The 26,945-nt window shown below is 42.3% G+C and overlaps 1 protein-coding gene across 1 annotated transcript in view; it reads left to right on the top strand.

Moving 5' to 3' along the window:
* Positions 1-26,267, top strand: part of trappc14 (trafficking protein particle complex subunit 14) — a 30,945-nt gene extending 4,678 nt beyond the window's left edge. Inside the window, 8 exon segments of the mRNA XM_046327905.1 lie at positions 2,933-3,053; positions 3,483-3,630; positions 3,921-3,982; positions 14,325-14,497; positions 22,027-22,076; positions 22,078-22,164; positions 22,267-22,466; positions 25,413-26,267. Of these exon segments, the coding sequence (XP_046183861.1) occupies positions 2,933-3,053; positions 3,483-3,630; positions 3,921-3,982; positions 14,325-14,497; positions 22,027-22,076; positions 22,078-22,164; positions 22,267-22,466; positions 25,413-25,569 (998 nt within the window). The 3' untranslated portion in view covers positions 25,570-26,267.
* Positions 26,268-26,945: the final 678 nt, after the last annotated feature.

The following is a 26,945-nucleotide window of genomic DNA, read 5'->3' as shown; positions in this document are numbered from 1 at the left end:
GAAAGAACCTAATAAGACCAGCAGGGGGAAACGAACAGAAGGGGAAGCACAAGGACAAGACATGACAATATATGACAAAACATGACAGTTTCTGGTGTCCTTTGACAGCTCTTTGGTCTTGGCCATAGTGGAGTTTGGAGTGTGACTGTTTGTGGACAGGTGTCTTTTATACTGATAACAAGTTCAAACAGGTGCCATTAATACAGGTAACGACAGAGGAGCCTCTTAAAGAAGAAGTTACAGGTCTGTGAGAGCCAGAAATCTTGCTTGTTTGTAGGTGACCAAATACTTATTTTCCACCATAATTTGCAAATAAATTCTTGAAAAATCCTACAATGTGATTTTCTGGAATTTTATTTTCATTTTGTCTGTCATAGTTGAAGTGTACCTATGATGAAAATTACCGGCCTCTCTCGTCTTTTTAAGTGGGGGAACTTGCACAATTGGTGGCTGACTAAATATACTTTTCTGACCCACTGTATATTGTGGTGGGGGAATACTAACATTGTTGCACCTGACCGTTCTCAAAGGTAGGGAGCAGAGGGGGGCTAACTTTGTTAAACTTGGGCCATAGTGTGGCTTATTTATTTATACTCCACTTTGCATCACGCCAAATAACTCCCCTTAACTGTGTGTTGTTCACTATAATCCAAGGTTTCACATGCATTATTGTTTGAGTATAACCTATGCTATACTTAACCACAAATGCTTATGACCAGGAGTTGTTTCTGACCACCTGAAAAGAGAAACCTTTAGGCCCTCGCTGTAGCCTGTAACTGTGAGGGTAGGGGCTAAGAATATATGAGTCCGATAACTACTCTGAAGCAGAGCCAAGAGCTCCTGACTCCTGGTGAACAAAGTTAAGATTGAAACAAGGCTTAGCTGGTTTAAGGAAGTGCTTTCGCCTATGAAGAAAGGGGTTTAGCCACAGAGAGCCACCGAACTGTATCCTAGTCCTCAGCCCAGGGCTAAGATTAATAACAACCCTCTCATGTGTAAAATCCTGTTAAGTCACTGTATTTAATTAATAAACCACCAGGGTAATCACTGACTCTCTGGTGGTACCGAGTCTGACCCAGTAATAGTGCAGGTTCATAGTTAGGTTGGGCCCATTCAAAAGCAAAGTCCCCAGCTAGCGATCATGATCCCACGTTAACAAAGCGTCTTTTAGATATTAAATCCATAAATGGGAGGGCCTGATCCTTGATAAACACTCATAGTCAGAGACGCTTTGTGAAATACAGGCCCTGGACAATAGCAGAGCTCCACCCAATGTTCAAAGGGCAAAGGGAGAGAAAAGTATTACAAATAGACAAGACCTTCTTTAATAGATGGTTAGGAAACGTGTCCCAAGTAATTAACTACACCGACAACAGTGTTATCCCCGTGTTATCACAGTGTTATCGCAGTGTTACACAATAGCTCAATAGTGTATGTAGGAGGTAGCTCTTACGTGTACATGCTGTACAGGATATTGGCTCACATATGTGGATTTATATTTACAGTATGTATAGTAGAGTACCCTTTGAAATTACCCTGAAGTTTACAGTATTGTGTATTTACTTTATGGGATGTGGATTACATTAGTGAGGTTTGTGTATTAAGCTTGGGCAATATACCGGTCATGCCAGGTTACCGGGTTATTTTGAAATACCGACGGAATGATTTCTAAACACTATGCCACTGCTTATAACTATTAAGTTAAAACTGCAATATGTAACTTTTTGGATAACCTGGCCAAATTCACATAGGAATGGGAGTTCTAGATATGTCATTCTCATTGAAAGCAAGTCTAAGAAGCTGTAAATCTGTTCTATGTTCGTTATTTAAATGCTTCCCGTTCTTAAGTTTAACTATTAGAATTTAAGCAACCAGGAAATGGCTTAGAGATTTCTGCATATTGCACCTTTAAGTATAACTATAAATGATATCCAGCTCAGGGATCCAGCTATGCATTTGGTTTGCTAACTTGCTAGCTAAGTGGCTAGATGTCAAGATCAAGCTTCTTGGTTACAGCAGAGACATTCAATCCCCTCCTAGATCAAGATGCCTGTTGCCTAAATTGTTTTGTGCGTTAAAAATGTATAATTATAGCGCCCCCTGTGTTCACTTCCGGTAATACAGTATACCCTAGTATGGTACAGAAACGATATGATGGTATGAAAATCTGAATACCGCCGAACCCTATTGTGTATATAGCTATATACCATGTATGTACTGTATATAAATAGTACCCATATCAAATAAAATCCAATCAAATGTTATTTGTCACATGTACCGAATACAACAGGTGTTAAACAACCTTACTGTGAAATGCTTACTTATAAGTCCTTAACCAACAGTGCAGTTCAAGAAACAGAATTGAGAAAATATTTACTAAATAAAGTATAAATAAAAAGTAACAGTAGAATTACGTAACAATAACAAGGCTATACACAGGGGGCCCGGTACTGAGTAAATGTGCGGGGGTACAGGTTAGTCGAGGTAATTTGTACATGTAGGTCGGGTAAAGTGACTATGCATAGATGATAAGATGATAAACAGCGAGTAGCAGCAGTGTAAAAACAAAGAGGGGTCCAATGTAAATAGTCCAGGTGGCCATTTGATGAATTGTTCAGCAGTCTTATAACTTGCGTGTAGAAGCTGTTACGGAGCCATTTGGACCTAGACTTGGCGCCCCGGTACCGCTTGCTGTGCGGTAGCAAAGAGAACAGTCTATGACTTGGGTGACTGGAGTCTTTGGCAATTTTTTGGGCCTTCCTCTGAAGTGGAATTGACTATTGTTTTTGACAATAGTATTATGACGTCATCTAAACTTCTTCCTCTCTTATGCTTTCCTGTCTCCTTTTCTCTCTCTCTCCTTCCCCCCATTTCCCCCTTCCCCCTCTATCCCTTTTCTAACTCCCTTCCCTCTCTCACTCTCTCCCCCCAGTATTAAACTCCAGTTCTCAGGAGGAGGTCTGTGTGAGGGACGTGAGAATCATTCCTAACTTCAATGTGTCCTACCTCCCCATGATGCCTGATGGCTCTGTGCTTCTGGTGGACAATGTCTGGTAAGTACAGATCTAGGATCTAGGATTTTGGGACTCCCCCCATTCCTTAACTTAACCATTAGGGGTGAGACCGAAACTGACTGTAGATCAGTGCCTGATGGCTCTGTCCTCCTGGTGGACAATGTCTAGTACACTCCCTTAACCACAGATCAAGAATCAGATTACAGTACTACTAATACCAACTTTTGCAGTTAAGGGTAGAAAAGCATCAGTGTCTGCCGGACAAGGTCTGGAACGCTCACACAAGTGCTTTTCAGGGAAGCTGTTTATAAGTGTTGAAACATATTGTATATTTTGTTCTAAAATGTTGCATAAAGATGTAATGAGTGCCTGAATGTCCCATACTGTTGTTTATTTTTTATGAACCTTGATAGAAAGTACATCACTTTTGTAACCATGGCGATGTCATCCATTACTTCCTGTCTGCAGCCACCAATCGGCAGAGGTTGGAATGGCGTCGTTCCACAGGATGAACAGTAGCTCCTCTCACCTTCCCAGCATGCTCTCTGCCCTGGAGGAGCAGAACTTCCTGTTTCAGCTGCAGCTCAGGGACCAGCCGGAGGAAGAGAGCAACGAGGTGAGAGGAGAGGAGAGAGGGAGGAATAGGGAGAGAGAAGGGGGGGTATAGAGAGAGGAGAGAGGGGGGGGGGCAAGGACAATGTGTAATATCAAATAAATGGTCCTAGTTTGTGATGTAAAGGGCAGTGAGATACATTTCAGGTAATATGATATCATACTTAGTGTTGGATCATTTAATCTGTTTTAGATTAAACATATGCATGAAAAATCTGCCATGAATGTCCTTGTGTGCATGCACAGCATGAAATCATTTGAGGAATGTGAATGTTTTTTTGCTCTCTGCTTAAGGGTCTGGAGGTTCCTTTGTTAGCTGTGCTGCAGTGGTCAACCCCTAAACTTCCCTTTACCAGGTAGGTCTACATCTACTAAAATATAGAACTGGCTCATAATCACTATAACTACCCCAGAAGCTCACTATACCTACTCTATTATAACGACCTCATTATAACTACTAGCCTTCCCCAGGTACAGTACATCTCCACCGATTATTAGCTGGAACCAGAGCCATATATTTAAGAGAGTTGGGCCAACTTTTAGAATTCTGAATATTGCTCTAATTCTAGACAGTCAGCTACATAGCTTTGCTTAAATATCGCCCGTGTAATGTTAATGTAGCTAGCATGGCTGCCACAGGATGTCGTAGTGTCATGTAAATGCATCATAATGCCCATTCTAGTGACATGCCATTCCCCATGTAATGTTAATGGGGTGCGAACATGGCTGCCATAGAATGTGGTAGTGTCACGTACAGTTGTAGTCGGAAGTTTACATACACTTAGGATGGAGTCATTAAAACTTGTTTTACAACCACTCCACAAATATCTTGTTAACAAATGATAGTTTTGGCAAGTCGGTTAGGACATCTACTTTGTGCATGACACAAGTAATTTTTCCAACAATTGTTTACAAACAGATGATTTCACTTATAATTCACTGTATGACAATTCCAGTAGGTCAGAAGTTTACAAACACTAAGTTGACTGCCTTTAAACAGCTTGGAAAATTCCAGAAAATTATGTCATGGTTTTAGAAGCATCTAATAGGCTTATTGACATCATTTGAGTCAATTGGAGGTGTACCTGTGGATGTATTTCAAGGCCTACCTTCAAACTCAGTGCCTCTTTGCTTGACATCATGGGAAAATCAAAAGACCTCAGGAAATAAAATGGTGGACCTCCACAAGTCTGGTTCATCCTTGGGAGCAATTTCCAAACACCTGAAGGTACCACATTCATCTGTACAGACAATAGGCAAGTATAAACACCATGGGACCACAAACAATAGGCAAGTATAAACACCATGGGACCATGCAGCCGTCATACCGCTCAGGAAGGAGACGCATTCTGTCTCCTAGAGATGAACGTTCTTTGGTGCAAAAAGTGCAAACCAATCCCTTAACAACGGCAAAGCACCTTGTGAAGATGCTGGAGGAAACAGGTACAAAAGTATCTATATCCACAGTAAAACGAGTCCTAACGAGACATAACCTGAAAGGCCGCTCAGCAAGGAAGAAGCCACTGCTCCAAAACCGCCATAAAAAAGCCAGACTATGGTTTGCAACTGCACATGGAAACAAAGATCGTACTTTTTGGAGAAATGTCCTCTGGTCCGATGAAACAAAAATAGAACTGTTTGGCCATAATGACCATTGTTGTTTGGAGGATAAAGAGGCAGGCTTGCAAGCCTAAGAACACCATCCCAACCGTGAAGCACAGGGGTGGCAGCATCATGTTGTGGGGTTGCTTTGCTGCAGGAGGGACTGGTGCACTTCACAAAATAGATGGCATCATGAGGTAGGACAATTATGTGGATATATTGAAGCAACATCTCAAGACAACAGTCAGAAGTTAAAACTTGGTCGCAAATGGGTCTTCCAAATGGACAATGATCTCAAGAATACTTCCAAAGTTGTGGCGAAATTGCTTAAGGACAACAAGGTCAAGGTATTGGAGTGGCCATCACAAAGCCCTGACCTCAGTCCTATAGAAAATGTGTGGGCAGAACTGAAAACGTGTATGCGAGCAAGGAGGCCTACAAACCTGATTCAGTTACACCAGCTCTGTCAGGAGGAATAGGCCAAAATTCACCCAACTTATTGGGGGAAGCTTGTGGAAGGCTACCCGAAACAGTTGACCCAAGTTAAACAATTTAAAGGCAATGCCACCAAATACTAATTGAGTGTATGTAAACTTCTGACCCTCTGGGAATGTGATGAAAGAAATAAAAGCTGAAATAAATCACTCTCTACTATTACATTCTTAAAATAAAGTGGTGATCCTAACTGACCTAAGACAGGGAATTTTTACTAGGATTAAATGTCAGGAATTGTGAAAAACTGACTTTAAATGTATTTGGCTAAGGTGAATGTTAACTTACGACTTCAACTGTAAATGCATTGTAAAGCAGAAACCTCAATAGACCAACCATAGAAATCCTGTAGGTCGTTATCAATAAGACGTCACAATAAGGTGCAGAGCATTCGATGGCGCATTTGCCGATGTACTGTTAGCTGATAATGTTTACTTTGCAAGCTACCGGACCAGTAGAAACTTTGTACAGCTGGCTAAACATAGTGGTAAGTAGACCTAATGTACCTTTTTCACTAGGCCTACCTTGCGATGTTGGCTAACTTTATCCATTTTCATCATTGTTTTGAAGTGTTTAATCACGATTGCTGCTGACAGACGCGATAGGCAACACACTAGCTTAACACAGTTTCTCTGGACCCCCCCGCAAGGTGTTTGGCCCCCGAACCTGACTGTTTTCTATACTGAGTATTGCCAACCCAGACAGTATTTCCAGAGACATTGTGCATTATATGTCCATTGTGATGCACACAATTTACATTTACATTTACATTTAAGTCATTTAGCAGACGCTCTTATCCAGAGCGACTTACAAATTGGTGCATTCACCTTATGACATCCAGTGGAACAACCACTTTACAATAGTGCATCTAAATATTTTAAGGGGGGAGGGGGGTGAGAAGGATTACTTTATCCTATCCTAGGTATTCCTTAAAGAGGTGGGGTTTCAGGTGTCTCCGGAAGGTGGTGATTGACTCCGCTGTCCTGGCGTCGTGAGGGAGTTTGTTCCACCATTGGGGAGCCAGAGCAGCGAACAGTTTTGACTGAGCTGAGCGGGAACTGTACTTCCTCAGTGGTAGGGAGGCGAGCAGGCCAGAGGTGGATGAACGCAGTGCCCTTATTTGGGTGTAGGGCCTGATCAGAGCCTGGAGGTACTGAGGTGCCGTTCCCCTCACAGCTCCGTAGGCAAGCACCATGGTCTTGTAGCGGATGCGAGCTTCAACTGGAAGCCAGTGGAGAGAGCGGAGGAGCGGGGTGACGTGAGAGAACTTGGGAAGGTTGAACACTAGACGGGCTGCGGCGTTCTGGATGAGTTGTAGGGGTTTAATGGCACAGGCAGGGAGCCCAGCCAACAGCGAGTTGCAGTAATCCAGACGGGAGATGACAAGTGCCTGGATTAGGACCTGCGCCGCTTCCTGTGTGAGGCAGGGTCGTACTCTGCGGATGTTGTAGAGCATGAACCTACAGGAACGGGCCACCGTTCATTTAAACTTAGTCTTGAATGATACATGCCAAGATACACCAGAGATGAGATAAGGGACAGTTGATATTGCAACCACACAACTCAAACATCAGTTCACCAGTTTGAAGACGAAATCGCAAACTCTCAAGAACTGTTGTCCGCTAAAGATGATAATCTGTTCGCATCTGCCAATTAATTGGCTGTCCAGTATCCAGACGACCTGTCCCCAGAGCTTCCTATCCAGTTAATCTCTTTCCGTACCGTGTTGATGCTGGCAATTAAGAAGAATGAGAGGCGCAATTAAATATGTTGCAGAACTGCTGCATTTGAAGCACCACTCCCTTCTGCCCAGTCTCCCTGATGTTGCTATGGCAATCAAGCTGTTTTTACCATCCCTGCAACTTGCTTCTGCGGAGTGATATTTTTCAAATTCAAAAACTCATAAAGAACTATCTAAGAAGCATTAGGCTCTCGGTCTGATATGCTCTTTTGAACACCTGAGTAGGCTCCACTCATTGCACTGGCGCAGTCGTAGCCTCGTAGCCACGGCATTTGTTTACAGATGTCACCTCATACTTTCAATCAGTTAAATTTGTTATTTTTCAAGGTCTGAGGCACTTTTTCAGTCACATTCTTGAAGCCCAAAAACAAACATGTAGCTTCTTAGTACATATGTCAATTTTAAATATTTATTAATGACTTTTTGGAGGGTTACTGTCAAATTGATTTATTAAATAAATAAAAAATAGACATTGATGACAGGCGCATGGGCCCTCAGAGTTTCTTGATCCACTCCACCTTGTGGGGACTGCCGGTACGCGGGTGAGGCTACATTGATTGATGGACCACAAATTGGCTAGCTAGCTAATAACAGATAATGTTAATATGGCTAGTTAACGAGCTAACTTTAAGGGAATAAACTAGATGGCTATATTCAAATATTGTTTGATTTGCTTGCCATCTATGGTGGTGATAACAGTAGTCCGACTGACAAATTTACCAGGACGAGGACTTGCCGATGTCAAGTTTTTTCCAAAAGCCAAATCTCTGATGAAGCAAGCTAAATGGCACATGTTGCTAGCTACATGCCAAATGTCAGAAAATACATGAGCAATTGATGTTTACTAATCATGAAAAGCGTGCCATTACCTGCTGTATAACTCTGATGATGTGTAGTTCTGACTAGGCTCTTCAAGACCTGATGATATTAAAACGAAATAGTTACACCATTTATTTAGTAATTTATTTAGTAAAACGGTACAAGGTTGTCAATGGTTTTAGCGGAGCTGTGGGCTAACCCCCAGCACCCAAATCGAACACTGCACTGTATTGCAGTGTTGCCAACTCCTCAGTAAGGAAAGTAGCTATTGGCTGTCCTAAAAGTCGCTAGAAGTCGCTAGATTAAGTCATCGCCTAATTTGCATAATTGGCCATGTGCATGTAATTGTGATGGATGCTGTAGGAGAGAGAATAATGTTGTGGGGGGGACAAAAAGTGTGTAAAAAACAAACTAACTTTCTTCTGTCGATTCTTGTTTTTGTTAATGTCACAATTCCAACCCTCCTCCTTGGGACCGGCAAAAGTGACCCAAAAGAGACACTCTGGCAGAGTTACTTAGTTTATTTTATTTTTAGTTTAGTTTTCTTAGTTTGGTTTGGTTTTTAACCTTATGGTCCACTTAGGAGCCTACAACAAGTCATAGTAAAACATGACATTTTTTAACCATAACATTTTTACATTTTTTTTGTATACAATCTACATTAACAATCTAAATTGTCCAAAAAGAGACAATAGAAAAAACTGTCAATGGCAATGTGAGAAAATTATGGTAACTAGTCTGGCCCTAATTCTGGTTAAAAAAAATGTTTTCCAGACCCCCCTCCACAAACACACAGGCTGTGCTGGCTCACAGAAAGAGTGGGCCATCGTCATTTTGGTCAAGGCTCTCTATGGCAGGTTCAGCAACTGAGGGAGCTGACTTAAATGAGTAAGCAGCTGATGTGCCAAAAAGCTGCAAAACATTATCAGGCAGCTGGTGCTCATAGCAAGCCTCACCAGACAGCTTCAGTCCATATCGAATGTACAGGATGGAGTTAAGGGTCTGCAAGGACAACCGATTTCTAAGTCAGCTTTTTACCACACTCATCTGGCTGAATAATCTCTCGACCTCAGCATTTGAGTGTGGCAAGGACAACACAGACACAGCAGACATGGCAAGTTCTTGAAATAGGTTGATATCAACTGCATCCCTGAACTTCCAAATCTCACTCCAGAAACCCAATGTGTTTTTTGTCTCCTTCCATTTACTAAGATGGATGGCACGCCATTGCTGGACCATCTCATTTATATCTGCAGGGGAGGAGCCAAGGAGCTTGGCTATTTTTTCTAGTTCTCCAGGGCTCTTATTGTGCTTTTGAGTTTCCTCCACATTGAAAACTGACATGTACTGCAATGCTTCGATGTTGTCCGGCAGTCTCACCCTCAACTCATTAGTGAGGGAGATGGTGAAGGCTACACACCGCTTTCGGACATTGTTTTCAATGGAGCACAGCTGCCTTTGACTCAAAAAGGTAACCAAGGTACGGCTTGGGACTGATGAATCCATGTATTGGCCCTTTGAGTACATCAACATTTGCCAGTGGATTCAGCACCCTGCTGCTCACAGACATGATCAGGCTAAGCAAGCTGTCAAGTAGCTTAAGAGGATCTACTTGCTCTCCCTCAAAAGCCTTGATGGCCAACTGTACCTCACCCAGCACTGACTTTTAAAAAATTCAGATACAATATGTTTTGAGGATCACTGTACATGGAGTATAAAACCTCAGCCATGTAGCAGTGTTCACTGGACTTGGTGACTGCGAAATGCAGCCTAAGCTCCTCCCACTGGTCCAAAATGCGTGAAACCGCAGGTTCAATGGAGAGCCAACATGTGGTACACACCTTGGTTATCTGTAAAGGTTTCTCCCCACAGTTGATGGTCTCATATATGGCCCTGTAGGCCTCCCTGCGCTTTGGAGACACTGAAAACCAGTTATAAGTCTCTTGTATGAAGTACTCCACACAGATTAATTAGGGCCGATTTCAAGTTTTCATAACAATCGGAAATCTGTATTTTGCCGATTTTTGCCAATTCTTTATTATTATTATTTTTTTACAACTTTATTTAACGAGGCAAGTCAGTTAAGAACCCATTCTTATTTTCAATGACGGCCTAGGAACGGTGGGTTAACTGCCTTGTTCAGGGGCAGAACAACAGATTTTTTGCAACCTTACGGTTAACTAGTCCAACACTCTTAACCACCTGCCTCACGAGGAGCCTGCCTGTTACGCGAATGCAGTAAGAAGCCAAGGTAAGTTGCTAGCTAGCATTAAACTTATCTTATAAAAAACAATCAATCAATCATAATCACTAGTTATAACTACACATGGTTGATGATATTACTAGTTTATCTAGCGTGTCCTGCGTTGCATATAATCGATGCGGTGCGCATTCGCGAAAAAGGACTGTCGTTGCTCCAACGTGTACCTAACCATAAACATCAATGCTTTTCTTAAAATCAATACACAGAAGTATATATTTTTATACCTGCATATTTAGCTAAAAGAAAGGTTAGCAGGCAATATTAACCAGGAGAAATTGTGTCACTTTTCCTGCGTTCATTGCACACAGAGTCAGGGTATATGCAACAGTTTGGGCCGCCTGGCTCATTGCGAACTAATTTGCCAGAAATGTACATTATGACATAACATTGAAGGTTGTGCAATGTAACAGCAATATTTATACTTAAGGATGCCATCCGTTAGATAAAATACGGAACGGGTCCGTATTTCACTTAAAGAATAAACGTTTTGTTTTCGAAATGATAGTTTCTAGATTCGACCATATTAATGACCTAAGGCTCGTATTTATGTGTGTATTATGTTATAATTAAGTCTATGATTTGATAGAGCAGTCTGACTGAGCGATGGTAGGCACCAGCAGGCTCATAAGCATTCATTCAAACAGCACTTTTGTGCGTTTTGCCAGCAGCTCTTTGCAATTCTTCACGCATTGCGCTGTTTATGACTTAAAGTCTATCAACTCCCAAGATTAGGCTGGTGTAACCGATGTGAAATGGCTAGCTAGTTAGCGGGGTGCGCTAATAGCGTTACTAACGTCACTCGCTCTGAGACTTGGAGCACTTGTTCCCTTTGCTCTGCATGGGTAACGCTGCTTCGAGGGTGGCTGTTGTCGATGTGTTCTTTGTTCGAGCCCAGGTAGCGGCGAGGAGAGGGATGGAAGCTATACTGTTACACTGGCAATACTAAAGTGCCTATTAGAACATCCAATAGTCAACGGTATATGAAATACAAATTGTGTAAAGAGAAATAGTCCTATAATTCCTATAATAACTACAACCGGAAAAAAAACTTCTTACCTGAGAATATTGAAGACTCATGTTAAAACCTCTAGAGACTCCCCATCCCGCATGAGGGAGCGTAATCATCGACTGACACTAATTAGCATAACGCAACGAACATAAATATTCATAGAAAATATTCCTATTCATGAAAATCACAAGTGAAATATATTGAGACACAGTTTAGCCTTTTGTTAATCACCCTGTCATCTCAGATTTTCAAAATATGCTTTACAGCCAAAGCTTGACAAGCATTTGTGTAAGTTTATCGATAGCCTAGCGTAGCATTTTGTCCAGCTAGCAGCAGGTAACTTGGTCACGGAAATCAGAAAAGCAATCAAATGACATAATTTACCTTTCATGAGCTTCGGATGTTTTCACTCACGAGACTCCCAGTTAGATAGCCAATGTTCCTTTTTTCCAAAAATATTATTTTTGTAGGCGAAATAGCTCCGTTTGTTCTTCATGTTTGGCTGAGAAATCTCCCGGAAATTGCAGTCACGAAAACACCTAAAAATATTTCAAATTAGCTCCATAATATCAACAGAAACATGGCAAACGTTGTTTATAATCAATCCTCAAGGTGTTTTTCAAATATCTATTCGATAATATATCCACCGGGACAATTAGTTTTTCAGTAGGACCGATTGGAATAATGGCTACCTCTGTATTTTACGTGAGAATCACTCTGGGAGCATCAGGTGACCACTTGCGCAATGTAGCCGCTTACGGGTATTCTTCAACATAAATGCGTAAAACTACGTCACAATGCTGTAGACACCTTGGGGAATACAGAGAAAAAGTAATCTGGTTGATAGCCCATTCACTGCTCAATAGGGACGCATTGGAACGTAGCACTTTCAAAACATGAGGCACTTCCGGATTGGATTTTTCTCAGGCTTTCGCCTGCAACATCAGTTCTGTTATACTCACAGACAATATTTTTACAGTTTAGGAAACTTTAGAGTGTTTTCTATCCTAAGCTGTCAATTATATGCATATTCTAGCATCTTGTCCTGACAAAATATCCAGTTTACTACGGGAATGTTATTTTTCCAAAAATGAAAATACTGCCCCCTAGTCACAAAAGGTTATTAAAGGAACCACCAGCTTTCATATGTTCTCATGTTCTGAGCAAGGAACTTAAACGTTAGCTTTCTTACATGGCACATATTGCACTTTTACTTTCTTCTCCACACTTTGTATTTGCATTATTTAAACTAAATTGAACATGTTTGATTATTTATTTGAGGCTAAATTGATTTTATTGATATATTATATTAAGTTAAAATAAGTGTTCATTCAGTATTGTTGTAATTGTCATTATTACAAATACATTTTTAAAAACGGCCGATTAATCGGTATCGGCTTTTTTTGGTCCTCCAATAATCGGCATCGGCATTGAAAAATCATAATCGATCGACCTCTACTCCACACTATGGGGGATGGTGTCATTGGAAGCATGACTTACAGCAAGATGCAGAGAGTGGCACACACAGCGAATAAGAACCAGATATTTGAGGCCATACTCCTCCTTCAGCACTTTATGGACCCCATTGTTAATACTCTTCATAACAGAGGGATTGTCAGTCCCTATCCCCAGGAGTTTCTCTTTTTTAAGACAACACTTCTCGAGGAAAGCCACAACAGCACAGGCTATAGAAATGCAGTGATTTATTTTTGTGCAGTGATTTATTTTAGACAAAGAACATTTTACATTTACATCCCGCCCTGAATGTAAGCCAGGGCGGGATCAGCCAGCGGCAGCTTCCCGCATGCACGATTCATTTGCAGTCTGGGCGCAGAGGGGTAAAAGACCTCCTGCTCTGACTGCAGCTGGAAGGGACTGCTGCGCGAGGACTGGGACGGAGGTGGGGCCCAGGGTGGGGCCCACGGCAGCTCCCGCTGCTCGTTGAGAAGAGTAAGAATGATATGATAGTCAGAGCCTCCAAAAGTCTCCAATAACACCAAAAAAAGTCGCTAGATTTGTCGCTAGTCTATTATTTTGAAGATGTGTTGCTAGAGGGGTTCTGAATACCCTCTAAATATAACGAAAAATTTGCTAAGTTGGCAACACTGCTGTATTGTAACATTTTATTGATAACGACCTATTAAATTATGTCATAAATCCTAAAAGTTCCAGAATGGGGTGAAAATGGCAGCCATGTTGGTCAGTGAGAAATCCAAAAAACTACTCTAATTGAAATTAATTTCAGTAGGGACATAGTCCTGATTTGACTTTTGCAGGAAAATTAAGGCATATGATATATAAGAAAATGTGAGTGCTATTATATGATACAACATCAGTACTTGCATTTACAACTTGTCTATGTACTTTCATCAACTGATTTCAGCTAGTATATGGCTGTGGATTGACTGCATTTTTGAATGGAATGTTGGCATATTGGCAGTTAATCTGAAAAATGTATGGAATCATTCCTCTAAAACTGACTGGCTAGGTAGCTAACAAACATACAGTGCAGATACATTCTTAAAATTCAATATTGTACACAGTATCTTATCACAGCACTGGCTTGTCATGGTTGACCAACTCCCTCACCAAAATGGTTGACCTTTATCCCATCATAAGAAAGTTAATAGTATTCTAATTCCTAATTCTATGGGGTCAACTCTTTAAATACATGGATCTAGTTGGAACTATCCCAATAACTACTTTACATTGACTAACTGTCCAAATATACCTACCCCATTATTACTCTACTACTTAACTTCCCTTCTCCAGGTACATCTCCACCCACTACCAGCTGCCCAGCGTGAGAATGGACCAACCCCGGCTGGTTATGACAGCTTCCTGTCCCAGTGCTGTGCAGCCTCAGGAGCACTTCCGGGTAAAATACACCTTACTAAACAACCTGCAAGACTTCCTGGCTGTAAGACTGGTCTGGACGCCCGAAGGTGAGGGGATGGGAGAGGAGAAGAGATGGAATGATTATGGAGGGAGATGGGAGTGAGATGAGGTGAGAGGGAGGGAGATGTAGAAAACGGAGAAGATTAATACCTTTTTACACAAAAAAAGAGTGTGATCGAGCAAGAGAAAGAGTAGAAGAGAGGGATAGAAAAATAATGATAGAGGGTAATGACAAAGGGTCAGTTAGAAAGAAACCGGGAGAGAGTGAGAGATAGTCCAGGGAGAGGATCGTACACACTGAACTAATAAATACAGTGGCTTGCGAAAGTTTTCACCCCCTTGGCATTTTCCTATTTTGTTGCCTTACAACCTGGAATTAAAATACATTTTGGGGGGGTTTGTGTCATTTGATTTACACAACATGCCTACCACTTTGAAGATGCAAAATATGTTTTTATTGTGAAACAAACCAGAAATAAGACAAACAAACTGAAAACTTGAGCGTGCATAACTATTCAAACCCCCCCCCCCCCAAAGTCAATACTTTGTAGAGCCACCTTTTTGGCAGCAATTACAGATGCAAATCTCTTGGTGTATGTCTCTATAAGCTTGGCACATCTAGCCACTGGAATCTTTGCCCATTCTTCAAGGCCAGCCAAACTGCTCCAGCTCCTTCAAGTTAGATGGGTTCCTCTGGTGTATAGCAATCTTTAAGTCATTCCACAGATTCTCAATTGGATTGAGGTCTAGACTAGGCCATTCCAAGTGTCGTGTCTTTGGCTAGGCCGGATTAAGTGATATGACATGTTATTCTATAAAATAATTGCTCTGTAATTAATATGACCTGATTAAGCTAATCATGTAAATATAATTAACTAGAATGTCGGGGAACAACTAAATAATGTTTATAGAGCTGTTATCTTCCGAATAAACTCTTAAAGACCTGGTAATCTTTTACCTCAATAGCAGTCAATATTTAATCGTCACCTTATTCAGTCTCATCTGAAAGTTGTAAATTCTTGGTTATTTTCACTAACCCTGGCTAACAAGTTGAATCAGCAAAACAAAATTTGGTTTAATTATTGATTCACTAAAAACCTAAATAATCACACAGAATTACATCTACACAGAATGGATCATACATTGATTACAAATTATGTCAAAAAGGAAAACACAAAGAAAGGGGGTTGGGTCTTGAATGAAAGAGCAGGAAGACTGAGGAACAACAACTATTTTGTGTCTCTATTGGGCCGTAGGCAGCTACTCTGAATCTTATGCATTCTAAATAACCGCTCATTTGAAAAAGGAAAATGCAATAAATATTTACTCTTGAGCTGAGCTTCGGTAGATTGCCGGGTTGTCCAGCATGGATCTCTTATCCTCTGAAGAATGTCTAGTGGTGAACTGGAGCGTGGTAGAATACATACTCTGTCCGTCCTCTCCTAGCCCACGTTTACAGCTGCTGTTGCTAACACAACGGCTAGGAGGTATCACTTCTTAAGTGAATAAGAATTCAAAGTTCATACCAAGTTGCCATACTTCAAGCTCATGCTATATTCTGGCTGGTATAGTCTAAATTCATCCTTTCGGCGTGTTGATCGTCATCTTCACGTTGAAATTCAATGCTAATTTAGTTTGGTTCTTGCCGTTCAACCAGAGCTCACGCTGGGGTTAGCTTAGTTCTGTAGGTGATCTTTGTCCTTTCAACGCGGGGACCGCAAGTCCTCACGTCCTTGGAACAAAAAGTTGGATTTTCGGGATGAAGAGAAGGGCGTGTTTCATAGTTTACAACCAATATCTGTTCACTTGGGCGGGGCCTCTGAGTGAGCATAGTTTCTCTATGACAAACCGTTCTCTCATTTAAGAAGCTAAAATTACGTTTAATCTTTTCACAAATAGTTTCATATTTAAACATTTAACCTGTTGCGACGAGCCATCCCGGATCCGGGATCGTGAATACAGCCTCAAGCTCATTACCATAACGCAACATTAACTATTAATGAAAATCGCAAATGAAATGAAATCAATATGCTAGCTCTCAAGCTTAGATTTTTGTTAACAACACTGTCATCTCAGATTTTCAAAATATGCTTCTCAACCATTGCAAAACAAGCATTTGTAACACTATTGATAGCTAGCGTAGCATTTAGCGTTAGCATTCAGCAGGCAACATTTTCACAAAAACCAGAAAAACATTCAAATAAAATAATTTACCTTTGAAGAACTTCAGATGTTTTCAATGAGGAGACTCTCAGTTAGATAGCAAATGTTCAGGAATGTTATTTGCGCAGGACAGATCGCTCCGTTTTCTGCGTCACGTTTAGCTACAAAAGAAACCTGTATCCAGGATTGTGTAAATCTATCTGCAAGCTCATTAGTATAATGCAATGTTAACTATTCATGAAAATCGCAAATAAAATGAAATAAATCTATTTGCTCTCAAGCTTAGCCTTTTGTTAACAACACTGTCGTCCCAGATTTTCAAAAATATGCTTCTCAACCATTGCAAAACAAGCATTTGTGTAACACTATTGATAGCCTAGCATAGTATTATGCCTGACATTCAGCAAGCAACATTTTCACAAAAACCAGAAAAACATTCAAATAAAATAATTTACCTTTGAAGAACTTTGAAGATTTTCAGATGTTTTCAATGAGGAGACTCTCAGTTAGATTGCAAATGTTCAGTTTTTACAAAAATATTATTTGTGTTGACAAATCGCTCCGTTTTCTCCATCACGTTTGGGTAAGAAAAAAAACGAAAATTAAGTCATTAAAACGCAAACTTTTTTCCAAATTAACTCCATAATATCGACAGAAACATGGCAAACCGATGTTTAGAATCAATCCTCAAGGTGTTTTTCACATATCTATCCACGATAAATCCATCGTGGCAGTTGACTTTCTCTTCTGAAGAAATGGAACGCACATGGACCTAGAGATTACGCAATAATTTCGACACAGGACACCGGGCGGACCCCTGGTAAATGTAGTCTCTTATGGTCAATCTTCCAATGATATGCCTACAAATACGTCACAATGCTGCAGACATCTTGGACGAACGGCAGAGAGCTCAAGTGCATTCATGGCACATTCACAGCCATATAAGGAGACGATGGGAAACAGAGCCTCAAAAATTCTGCTCATTTCCTGTTTGAGGTTTCGCCTGTAGCATGAGTTCTGTGGCACTCACAGATAATATCTTTGCAGTTTTCAAAACGTCAGTGTTTTCTTTCCAAAGCTGCAATTATATGCATAGTTGAGCATCTTTTCGTGACAAAATATTGCGCTTAAAACGGGCACGTTTTTTTTTAACCAATAATGACATAGCGCCCCCATAGGTTGAAGAGGTTAAATTGCACAACAATTCCATGTGAATCTGATAACTAGAATGTGTTGACTTTCCAAGATACAGTTTATGTCATCCTGTCATTAGTAGTAATGTCTCAGACAACAACTGATCTAAGATCATATTCAATGCATCATACCAATGCATATTTTCAACTGGTTGGATTACTGAAATATGGTTCCGTTTCCCACCTTTTAATGTTACCAGACTCTCTATGTTACAAAGGCTTTACAAGAGTCAACTCTATAAAGTAGAGCGAGAGAGAAAAGGGGAAAGGTATTTATGGGGATCATAAACCTCCCCAACAGGCCAACGTCATGACACAAGACATTTAAATGTTTCCTCTTAAACAACTCAAATGTTGCTTTAGCAGTATGCTTAGGGTCATTGTCCTGCTGGAAGGTGAACCTCCGTCCCAGTCTCAAATCTCTGGAAGACTTAAACAGGTTTCGCTCAAGAATTTTCCTGTATTTAGCGCCATCCATCATTCCTTCAATTCTGACCAGTTTCCCAGTCCCTGTCAATTAAAAACATCCCCACAGCATGAAGCTGCCACCACCATGCTTCACTGTGGAGATGGTGTTCTCGGGGTGATGACAGGTGTTGGGTTTGCGCCAAACATGATGGTCAAAAAGCTCAAATAGTCTCATCTGACCAGAGTAGCTTCTTCCATATGTTTGGGGAGTCTCCCACATGCTTTTTGGCGAACACCAAACGTGTTTGCTTATTTTCTTCTTTAAACAATGGCATTGTTTTGGCCACTCTTCCGTAAAGCCCAGTTCTGTGGAGTGTACGGTTTAAAGTGTTTTTTTTAAGGGGGGGGGTGAGAAGGATTACTTTATCCTATCCTAGGTATTCCTTAAAGAGGTGGGGTTTCAGGTGTCTCCGGAAGGTGGTGATTGACTCCGCTGTCTTGGCGTCGTGAGGGAGTTTGTTCCACCATTGGGGGGCCAGAGCAGCGAACAGTTTTGACTGGGCTGAGCGGGAACTGTACTTCCTCAGTGGTAGGGAGGCAAGCAGGCCAGAGGTGGATGAACGCAGGGCCCTTGTTTGGGTGTAGGGCCTGATCAGAGCCTGGAGGTACTGAGGTGCCGTTCCCCTCACAGCTCCGTAGGCAAGCACCATGGTCTTGTAGCGGATGCGAGCTTCAACTGGAAGCCAGTGGAGAGAACGGAGGAGCGGGGTGACGTGAGAGAACTTGGGAAGGTTGAACACCAGACGGGCTGCGGCGTTCTGGATGAGTTGAAGGGGTTTAATGGCACAGGCAGGGAGCCCAGCCAACAGCGAGTTGCAGTAATCCAGACGGGAGATGACAAGTGCCTGGATTAGGACCTGCGCCGCTTCCTGTGTGAGGCAGGGTCGTACTCTGCGGATGTTGTAGAGCATGAACCTACAGGAACGGGCCACCGCCTTGATGTTGGTTGAGAACGACAGGGTGTTGTCCAGGATCACGCCAAGGTTCTTAGCGCTCTGGGAGGAGGACACAATGGAGTTGTCAACCGTGATGGCGAGATCATGGAACGGGCAGTCCTTCCCCGGGAGGAAGAGCAGCTCCGTCTTGCCGAGGTTCAGCTTGAGGTGGTGATCCGTCATCCACACTGATATGTCTGCCAGACATGCAGAGATGCGATTCACCACCTGGTCATCAGAAGGGGGAAAGGAGAAGATTAGTTGTGTGTCGTCTGCATAGCAATGATAGGAGAGACCATGTGAGGTTATGACGGAGCCAAGTGACTTGGTGTATAGCGAGAATAGGAGAGGGCCTAGAACAGAGCCCTGGGGGACACCAGTGGTGAGAGTGCGTGGTGAGGAGACAGATTCTCGCCACGCCACCTGGTAGGAGCGACCTGTCAGGTAGGACGCAATCCAAGCGTGGGCCGCGCCGGAGATGCCCAACTCGGAGAGGGTGGAGAGGAGGATCTGATGGTTCACGGTATCGAAGGCAGCCGATAGATCTAGAAGGATGAGAGCAGAGGAGAGAGAGTTAGCTTTAGCAGTGCGGAGCGCCTCCGTGATACAGAGGAGAGCAGTCTCAGTTGAATGACTAGTCTTGAAACCTGACTGATTTGGATCAAGAAGGTCATTCAGAGAGAGATAGCGGGAGAGCTGGCCAAGGACGGCACGTTCAAGAGTTTTGGAGAGAAAAGAAAGAAGGGATACTGGTCTGTAATTGTTGACATCGGAGGGATCGAGTGTAGGTTTTTTCAGAAGGGGTGCAACTCTCGCTCTCTTGAAGATGGAAGGGACGTAGCCAGCGGTCAGGGATGAGTTGATGAGCGAGGTGAGGTAAGGGAGAAGGTCTCCGGAAATGGTCTGGAGAAGAGAGGAGGGGATAGGGTCAAGCGGGCAGGTTGTTGGGCGGCCGGCCGTCACAAGACGCGAGATTTCATCTGGAGAGAGAGGGGAGAAAGAGGTCAGAGCACAGGGTAGGGCAGTGTGAGCAGAACCAGCGGTGTCGTTTGACTTAGCAAACGAGGATCGGATGTCGTCAACCTTCTTTTCAAAATGGTTAACGAAGTCATCTGCAGAGAGGGAGGAGGGGGGGGGGAGGGGGAGGAGGATTCAGGAGGGAGGAGAAGGTGGCAAAGAGCTTCCTAGGGTTAGAGGCAGATGCTTGGAATTTAGAGTGGTAGAAAGTGGCTTTAGCAGCAGAGACAGAGGAGGAAAATGTAGAGAGGAGGGAGTGAAAGGATGCCAGGTCCGCAGGGAGGCGAGTTTTCCTCCATTTCCGCTCGGCTGCCCGGAGCCCTGTTCTGTGAACTCGCAATGAGTCATCGAGCCACGGAGCGGGAGGGGAGGACCGAGCCGGCCTGGAGGATAGGGGACATAGAGAGTCAAAGGATGCAGAGAGGGAGGAGAGGAGGGTTGAGGAGGCAGAATCAGGATCTTTTAGTCCTCATTTGGACTGATCTTCCAAGAGTCCTTAAACATTAAAACACAATTCATAATACAATCACATTTTCACATATAGCACACTGTTACAAACAACAGACATATTACACTGACATATTGACAAGATAAATACAGTCTGAAAAGATAGATTGATTCCTTCATCTACCATAGTCCTGCACAACTTTCCAATGTATTATATTTAAATGGTTCTTAAATATTGTTTAAATTTATATATTGAAAGGTTTCTGGTTTGCTCAGGTAAATGGTGGACAATCTAGTCCTAGTATTTACTGAATGCCTGTCTCTTACCAGCTGAATACTGTTGTAAATGGAGTTTGGCCATTTTAAATGGTGTACATTTTGAAATAAAATAAGCAATGTTTTTTTAAATTATCTTGTTGATGAATTACTACCAAAAGCATTGTGCATGACTACAACAGAATAAGCATATATCTACCTTAAAACAGCCCTTGCTGCTTTGTTCTGTGCAATCAGCATCCTCCTAATTTCACTTGCTGATGCACGTCCCCAGACCACATAACAGTAGTTCACCTGACTCCCAATTAATGCTTGGCTTGTTTGCTTAAGAATCTTTCCCAGTAAATATTTTGCTCTCCTTCTGATCATGCATGCATTTTTTTTTTTTTTTGCATAGATGAGTTATTGGAGACAACCATGATAAGCAGTTGTCTAGCTGCACCCCTAGTAGTTTGGTTTCTGCCACTTCGTCAATTTGTACTTCCCCTGTACTTAATTGCATCCCATGTTGTGTGGGCCTTTTCCTGGTGGGACAGACCAACATAACCCTGGTTTTCTTGGCGTTCAAAATAAGTTTGTTCTGGCAAACCCACTCCCTGATATTTCCCAGATCTTCTTGTTGAGCTTGCTATACCTGTTGAACCGATTATCTTGCTCTATACATTGTAGTATCATCTGCAAATATAGTAGCTTGAGTTTCAGATAAGGCATAAGGAAGGTCATTGGTATATATTAAGTAAAGAAGTGGACCAAGGCAACTACCCTGCGGTATTCCACAGTTTAAAGCATGAGGGGAAGAAAACGACCCATTGATATAGGTGGACTGTTTCCTGTCAGTTAGATATAACTGTACCCAATTGAATGCTGCCTCCTGAAACCGATATTGCAATAATTTTGTCAAAATTATTTAATGATCCACTAAATCAAAAACTAACTAACTAACTATATACCAGAGGAACATAATCACTTTAGGCTATATTATAATGCTCTCTCCTTGGGTAAACTAAACACCAGCCTCTCCCACTCTCCCTTTCCATCAATGTCACCCGCTTCCTCCCCTCTAACCCCACCCCCCAGGTCGTGGTCGTCAGGAGGACCCCTCTGTCAGTTCTGTGGTATGTCATTCCCCCCCTTAACAACCTGGGCCAGTGTCGGAAAGGATCCACCCTCTCCTTTACTGTCGGCTTCCAGATACTCAAGGCAGGACTCTTCGAGGTACCAGAGAGAGTGTGCGTGTGTGTGTGTGCCTCTTTTGTTTCTCCGATTTTGCATACCAAACATTACTCACTCCACATGCCCCCCTCTCCTCCTCTCCAGTTAAGCCAGCACATGAAGCTGAAGCTTCAGTTCACAGCGTCCTGTTCCAACCCCCCTGCAGAGGCCAGGCCCATGTCTCTGTCCCTGTCCAGGAAGAACTCTCCCTCCAGCCCTGCTGTTAGAGACCTGCTGGACAGACAGAGTCTGGGAAGATCACAGTCCTTCTCTCACCAACAACCATCACGGTCACATCTTATGAGGTAGGAGATACACGCATGTAACGCACAGACACATACACTACATGGCCAAAGGAATGTGGACACCCCTTCAAATTAGTGGATTTGGCTATTTCAGCCACACCTGTTGCTGACAGGTGTATACAATCGAGCACACAGCCAGTCTTCATAGACAAACATTGGCAGTAGAACAGCCCGTACTGAAGAGCTCAGTGACTTTCAACGTGGCACCCTCATAGGATGCCACCTTTCCAGCAAGTCAGTTCGTCAAATTTCTGCCCTGCTAGAGCTGCCCTGGTCATCTTTAAGTGCTAGGAGCAACAACGGCTCAACCACGAAGTGGTAGGCCACACAATCTCACAGAACGGGACCGCCGAGTGCTGAAGCGTGTAGCGCATAAAGGTTGTCTGTTCTCGGTTGCAACACTGACTACCAAGTTTCATACTGCCTCTGGAAACAATGTCAGCACAAGAACTGTTCGTCAGGAGCTTTCATTAAATGGGTTTCCATGGCCTAGCAGCCACGCACAAGCCTAAGTTCACCATGTGCAATGCCAAGCGTCGGCTGGAGTGGTGTTAAGCTCGCCGCCATTGGACTTTGAAGCAGTGGAAGCACGTTCTCTGGAGTGATGAATCATGCTTCACCATCTGATGGACAAATCTGGGTTTGGTGGATGCTAGAAGAACACTAGCTGCCCCAATTCATAGTGCCAACAGTGACGTTTGGTGGAGGAGGAATAATGGTCTGGGGCTGTTTTTCATGGTTCGGGCTAGGCCCTTTAGTTCCAGTAAAGGGAAATCTTTACACTACAGTATACAGTGACATGCTAGACGATTCTGTTCTTCAAACTTTGTGGCAACAGTTTGGGGAAGGCCCTTTCTGTTTCAGCATGACAATGCCCACATGCACAATTGAGGTCCATACAGAAATGGTTTGTCGAAATCTGTGTGGAAGAACTTGGCTGGCCTGCACAGAGCCCTGACCTCAAGCCCATCAAACACCTTTGAGATGTATTGGAACTTAGACTGCGAGTCAGACCTAGTCGCTCAATATCAGTACCCGACCTCACTTATGCTCTTGTGGCTGAATGGAAGCAAGTCCCCATAACAATGTTCCAACATCTAGTGGAAAGCCTTCCCAGAAGAGTGGAGGCTGTTATAGCAGTAAAGGGGGGGCCAACTTTTAGAATGAGATGTTTGATGAGCAGGTGTCCACATACGTTTGCAATGTATATACAGTGCCTTCTGAAGGTATTCACACACCTTGACTTTTCCAAATTGTGTTGTGTTATAAAGTGGGATTCAAATGGATTAATTGTCATTTTTTGTCAACAATCTACCAAACATACTCTGTAATGTCAAAAAGGAAGATAATGTCCTGCTGAAAGGTTCATTCATTTCCCAGTGTCTGGTGGAAAGCAGACTGAACCAAGTTTTCCTTTAGGATTTTGCCTGTGCTTAGCTCTTTTTTATCCTGAAAAACTCTCCAGTCCTTAGCATTTACAGCCACACCTATAACATGATGCAGTCACCACCATGCTTGACATTTGGAGAATGGTACCCAGTAATGTGTTGTATTGGATTTGCCCTAAACATAACACTTTGTATTCAGGACAAAAATGAATTGCTTGGCCACATTTTTTGCAGTATTACTTTAGTGCCTTGTTGCAAGCATGTTTTGGAATATTTTTATTCTCTTCAGGCTTCCTTATTTTCACTCTGTCAATTAGGCTAGTATTGTGGATTAACTACAATATTGATCAATCCTATGTTTTCTCCTATCACAGCTATTAAACTCTGTAACTGCTTCAAAGTCACTATTGGCCTCATTTCCTTCCTCTCCGGCAACTGAGTTAGGAAGGACAGCTGTATCTTTGTAGTGACTGGTTGTATTGATACACCATCCAAAGTGCAATTAATAACTTCACCATGCTCAGCAGAATATTCAATGTCTGCTTTTAAAATGTTTACCCATCTATCAATAGGTTCCCTTCTTTGCAAAGCATTGGAAAACCTCCCTCGTCTATGTGGCTGAATCTGTGTTTGAAATTCAGTTCTCGACCAAGGGACTTTACAGATAATTGCATGTGTGGGGAACAGAGATGCGGTAGTCATTCAAAAATCTGGTTAAACACTGTTATTGCACAAAGAGGGATTCTATGCAACTTATTATGTGACTTGTTAAGCACATTTTTATTCCTAAACTTATTTGGGCTTGCCATAACAAAGGGGTTGAATACTTATTGGCTCAAGACATTTCAGCTTTTCATTTTTAATGAATTTGACTAGTATCTCAATTGAATCCATTTTAAATTCAGGCTGTAACCCAACAAAATGTGTAAAAAGACAAAGGGCTGTGAATATTTTCTAAAGGCTTACATACGCACACACACACACACACACACACACACACACACACACACACACACACACACACACACACACACACACACACACACACACACACACACACACACACACACACACACACACACACACACACACACACACACACACACACACACACACATACACACATACACACACACACATACGCATACACACACATACACACACACATACGCATACGCACACATCAGCATACATGCAGTGCATAAACTGATACACACACACATAAGCATATATGTACACACTCATACACACATACACGCAGACGCACACACTCACACACACACTCCCTGTAATCCCTCAATTCTGGCAGTGAGTCCTTGACCTCTTTCTGACTCTCTGACCTCTCTCCTAATCCCCATTGTGTGTGTGTGCGTATGTCTCTTTGTATTTGCGTCTCTGTGTGTGTGTGTGTGTGTGTGTGTGTGTGTGTGTGTGTGTGTGTGTGTGTGTGTGTGTGTGTGTGTGTGTGTGTGTGTGTGTGTGTGTGTGTGTGTGTGTGTGTGTGTGTGTGTGTGTGTGTGTGTGTGTGTGTGTGTGTGTGTGTGTGTGTGTGTTCTAGGACGGGCAGTGTGATGGAGCGCAGGGCCATCACCCCTCCAGTGGGATCCCCAGTGGGTCGACCCCTCTACCTCCCCCCCGATCGGCCGGTCCTCTCACTGGACAAGATCGCCAAGAGAGAGTGTAAGGTACTGGTGCTGGAACCTGGAAGAGACTGAGAGACAAGTCGAGAGACAGGGAGAGGTGGAGGAAGAGAGGGGAGTGCTGGTGCTTGAGCCAGGTAGAAACAATGAGACTGTGAAGATGGAAGGGAGGAAGAAGGGAGACATAGATAGAAAAAGGGAGAGAGAGAGAGAGACATCTCTCATGCTGAACATTTCCTACATCCTACAAGGCACGCATGAACAATGATTTACCAGACAGACAGATAGACTATCTGACACACACTGAATGATTGACTGTACGTGAGCCACATCATTTGAAGACACTGGAGAAGTTACTTTCAACAACATAATTTCACATTTTTATCTCAACAACATTTGATGTTTTTATATCACTGTAATGTCAGCATTCCATTTCATTCCTTGTTTTATTCCTTGTGTAATGCTGTAATTTAATGTGTAAATAATTGTTAAGGTTTTAAACAGGGTGAAGACAGATCCAGACTATTTGTAGAAGCATTTTGAGAACTTTTTCACTGTAGATTACTGTGTTTACCGTACAGGGTTATGGTAATAGTCAATACCTTGTTAATACATATTGTTATACACTGGTATACATTTTACACAGTATATGTCATGTAATACTTGGATGTTAGAATTATTTTTTTTGTGAAAAACTGGATTATGTTAGTGAGAAACTGGATTTTAAGAGTCAAAAACTGGATTTTAAGAGTCAAAAACTGGATTTTGTTACTGAAAAACTGGATTTTATTAGTGAAAGACTGAATTTTGTTACTGAAAAACTGGATTTTGTTAGTTTACACACTGTTAGATACACTTATCTAATGTGATGGATGTCAAACTTGTGATTAAAAAAAGCAGCAGGAGACCACAGGGAAAGGGTTGAGTTCTGTTGCATTGTGGAATAACTCTAGCCTGGTCTCAGATCTGTTTGTGCTGTCTTCACAACTCCTATGGTCATTGTCACGATAGGAATTGGCAAGACAGCACAGACAGATCTGGGACCAGGCTAGATCTGTTTCACCCGTGGATAGTGTCATCGAGTTCACTCTTTATTAGAATGTGTTGTATTTTAGTGGCTTGGAGCCACACAGTCTCGACACTGTATTTAGTAGTTAAACAAGTAGTCTACTAGAGATGTTTTTAGTTTATGCTAAATATATTTATTGTCCGATTTGTATAATTTAGATTTTCTTTCATCAGCATTTACTTCTGCTTAAAAGTCTTAAAAGTGCTTATACTCCTTAGTACACTCCAGAGTACACATATTGTACATAGAAGGACACACTCCGTAACACAAACTTCATAGTCCACACTCCATGATAGGGAACAAATAATTTCCCTTTCCCTTGTTATACTGATGTTCGCCCTATTCCCTATAAAGTGCACTACTTATGGACCCTGGTCAAAGA

Source organism: Oncorhynchus gorbuscha, linkage group LG25 (assembly GCF_021184085.1).
Source record: "Oncorhynchus gorbuscha isolate QuinsamMale2020 ecotype Even-year linkage group LG25, OgorEven_v1.0, whole genome shotgun sequence".
NCBI classification, from domain to species: Eukaryota; Metazoa; Chordata; class Actinopteri; order Salmoniformes; family Salmonidae; genus Oncorhynchus; species Oncorhynchus gorbuscha.
This window is presented reverse-complemented; position numbering and strand designations above follow the sequence as displayed.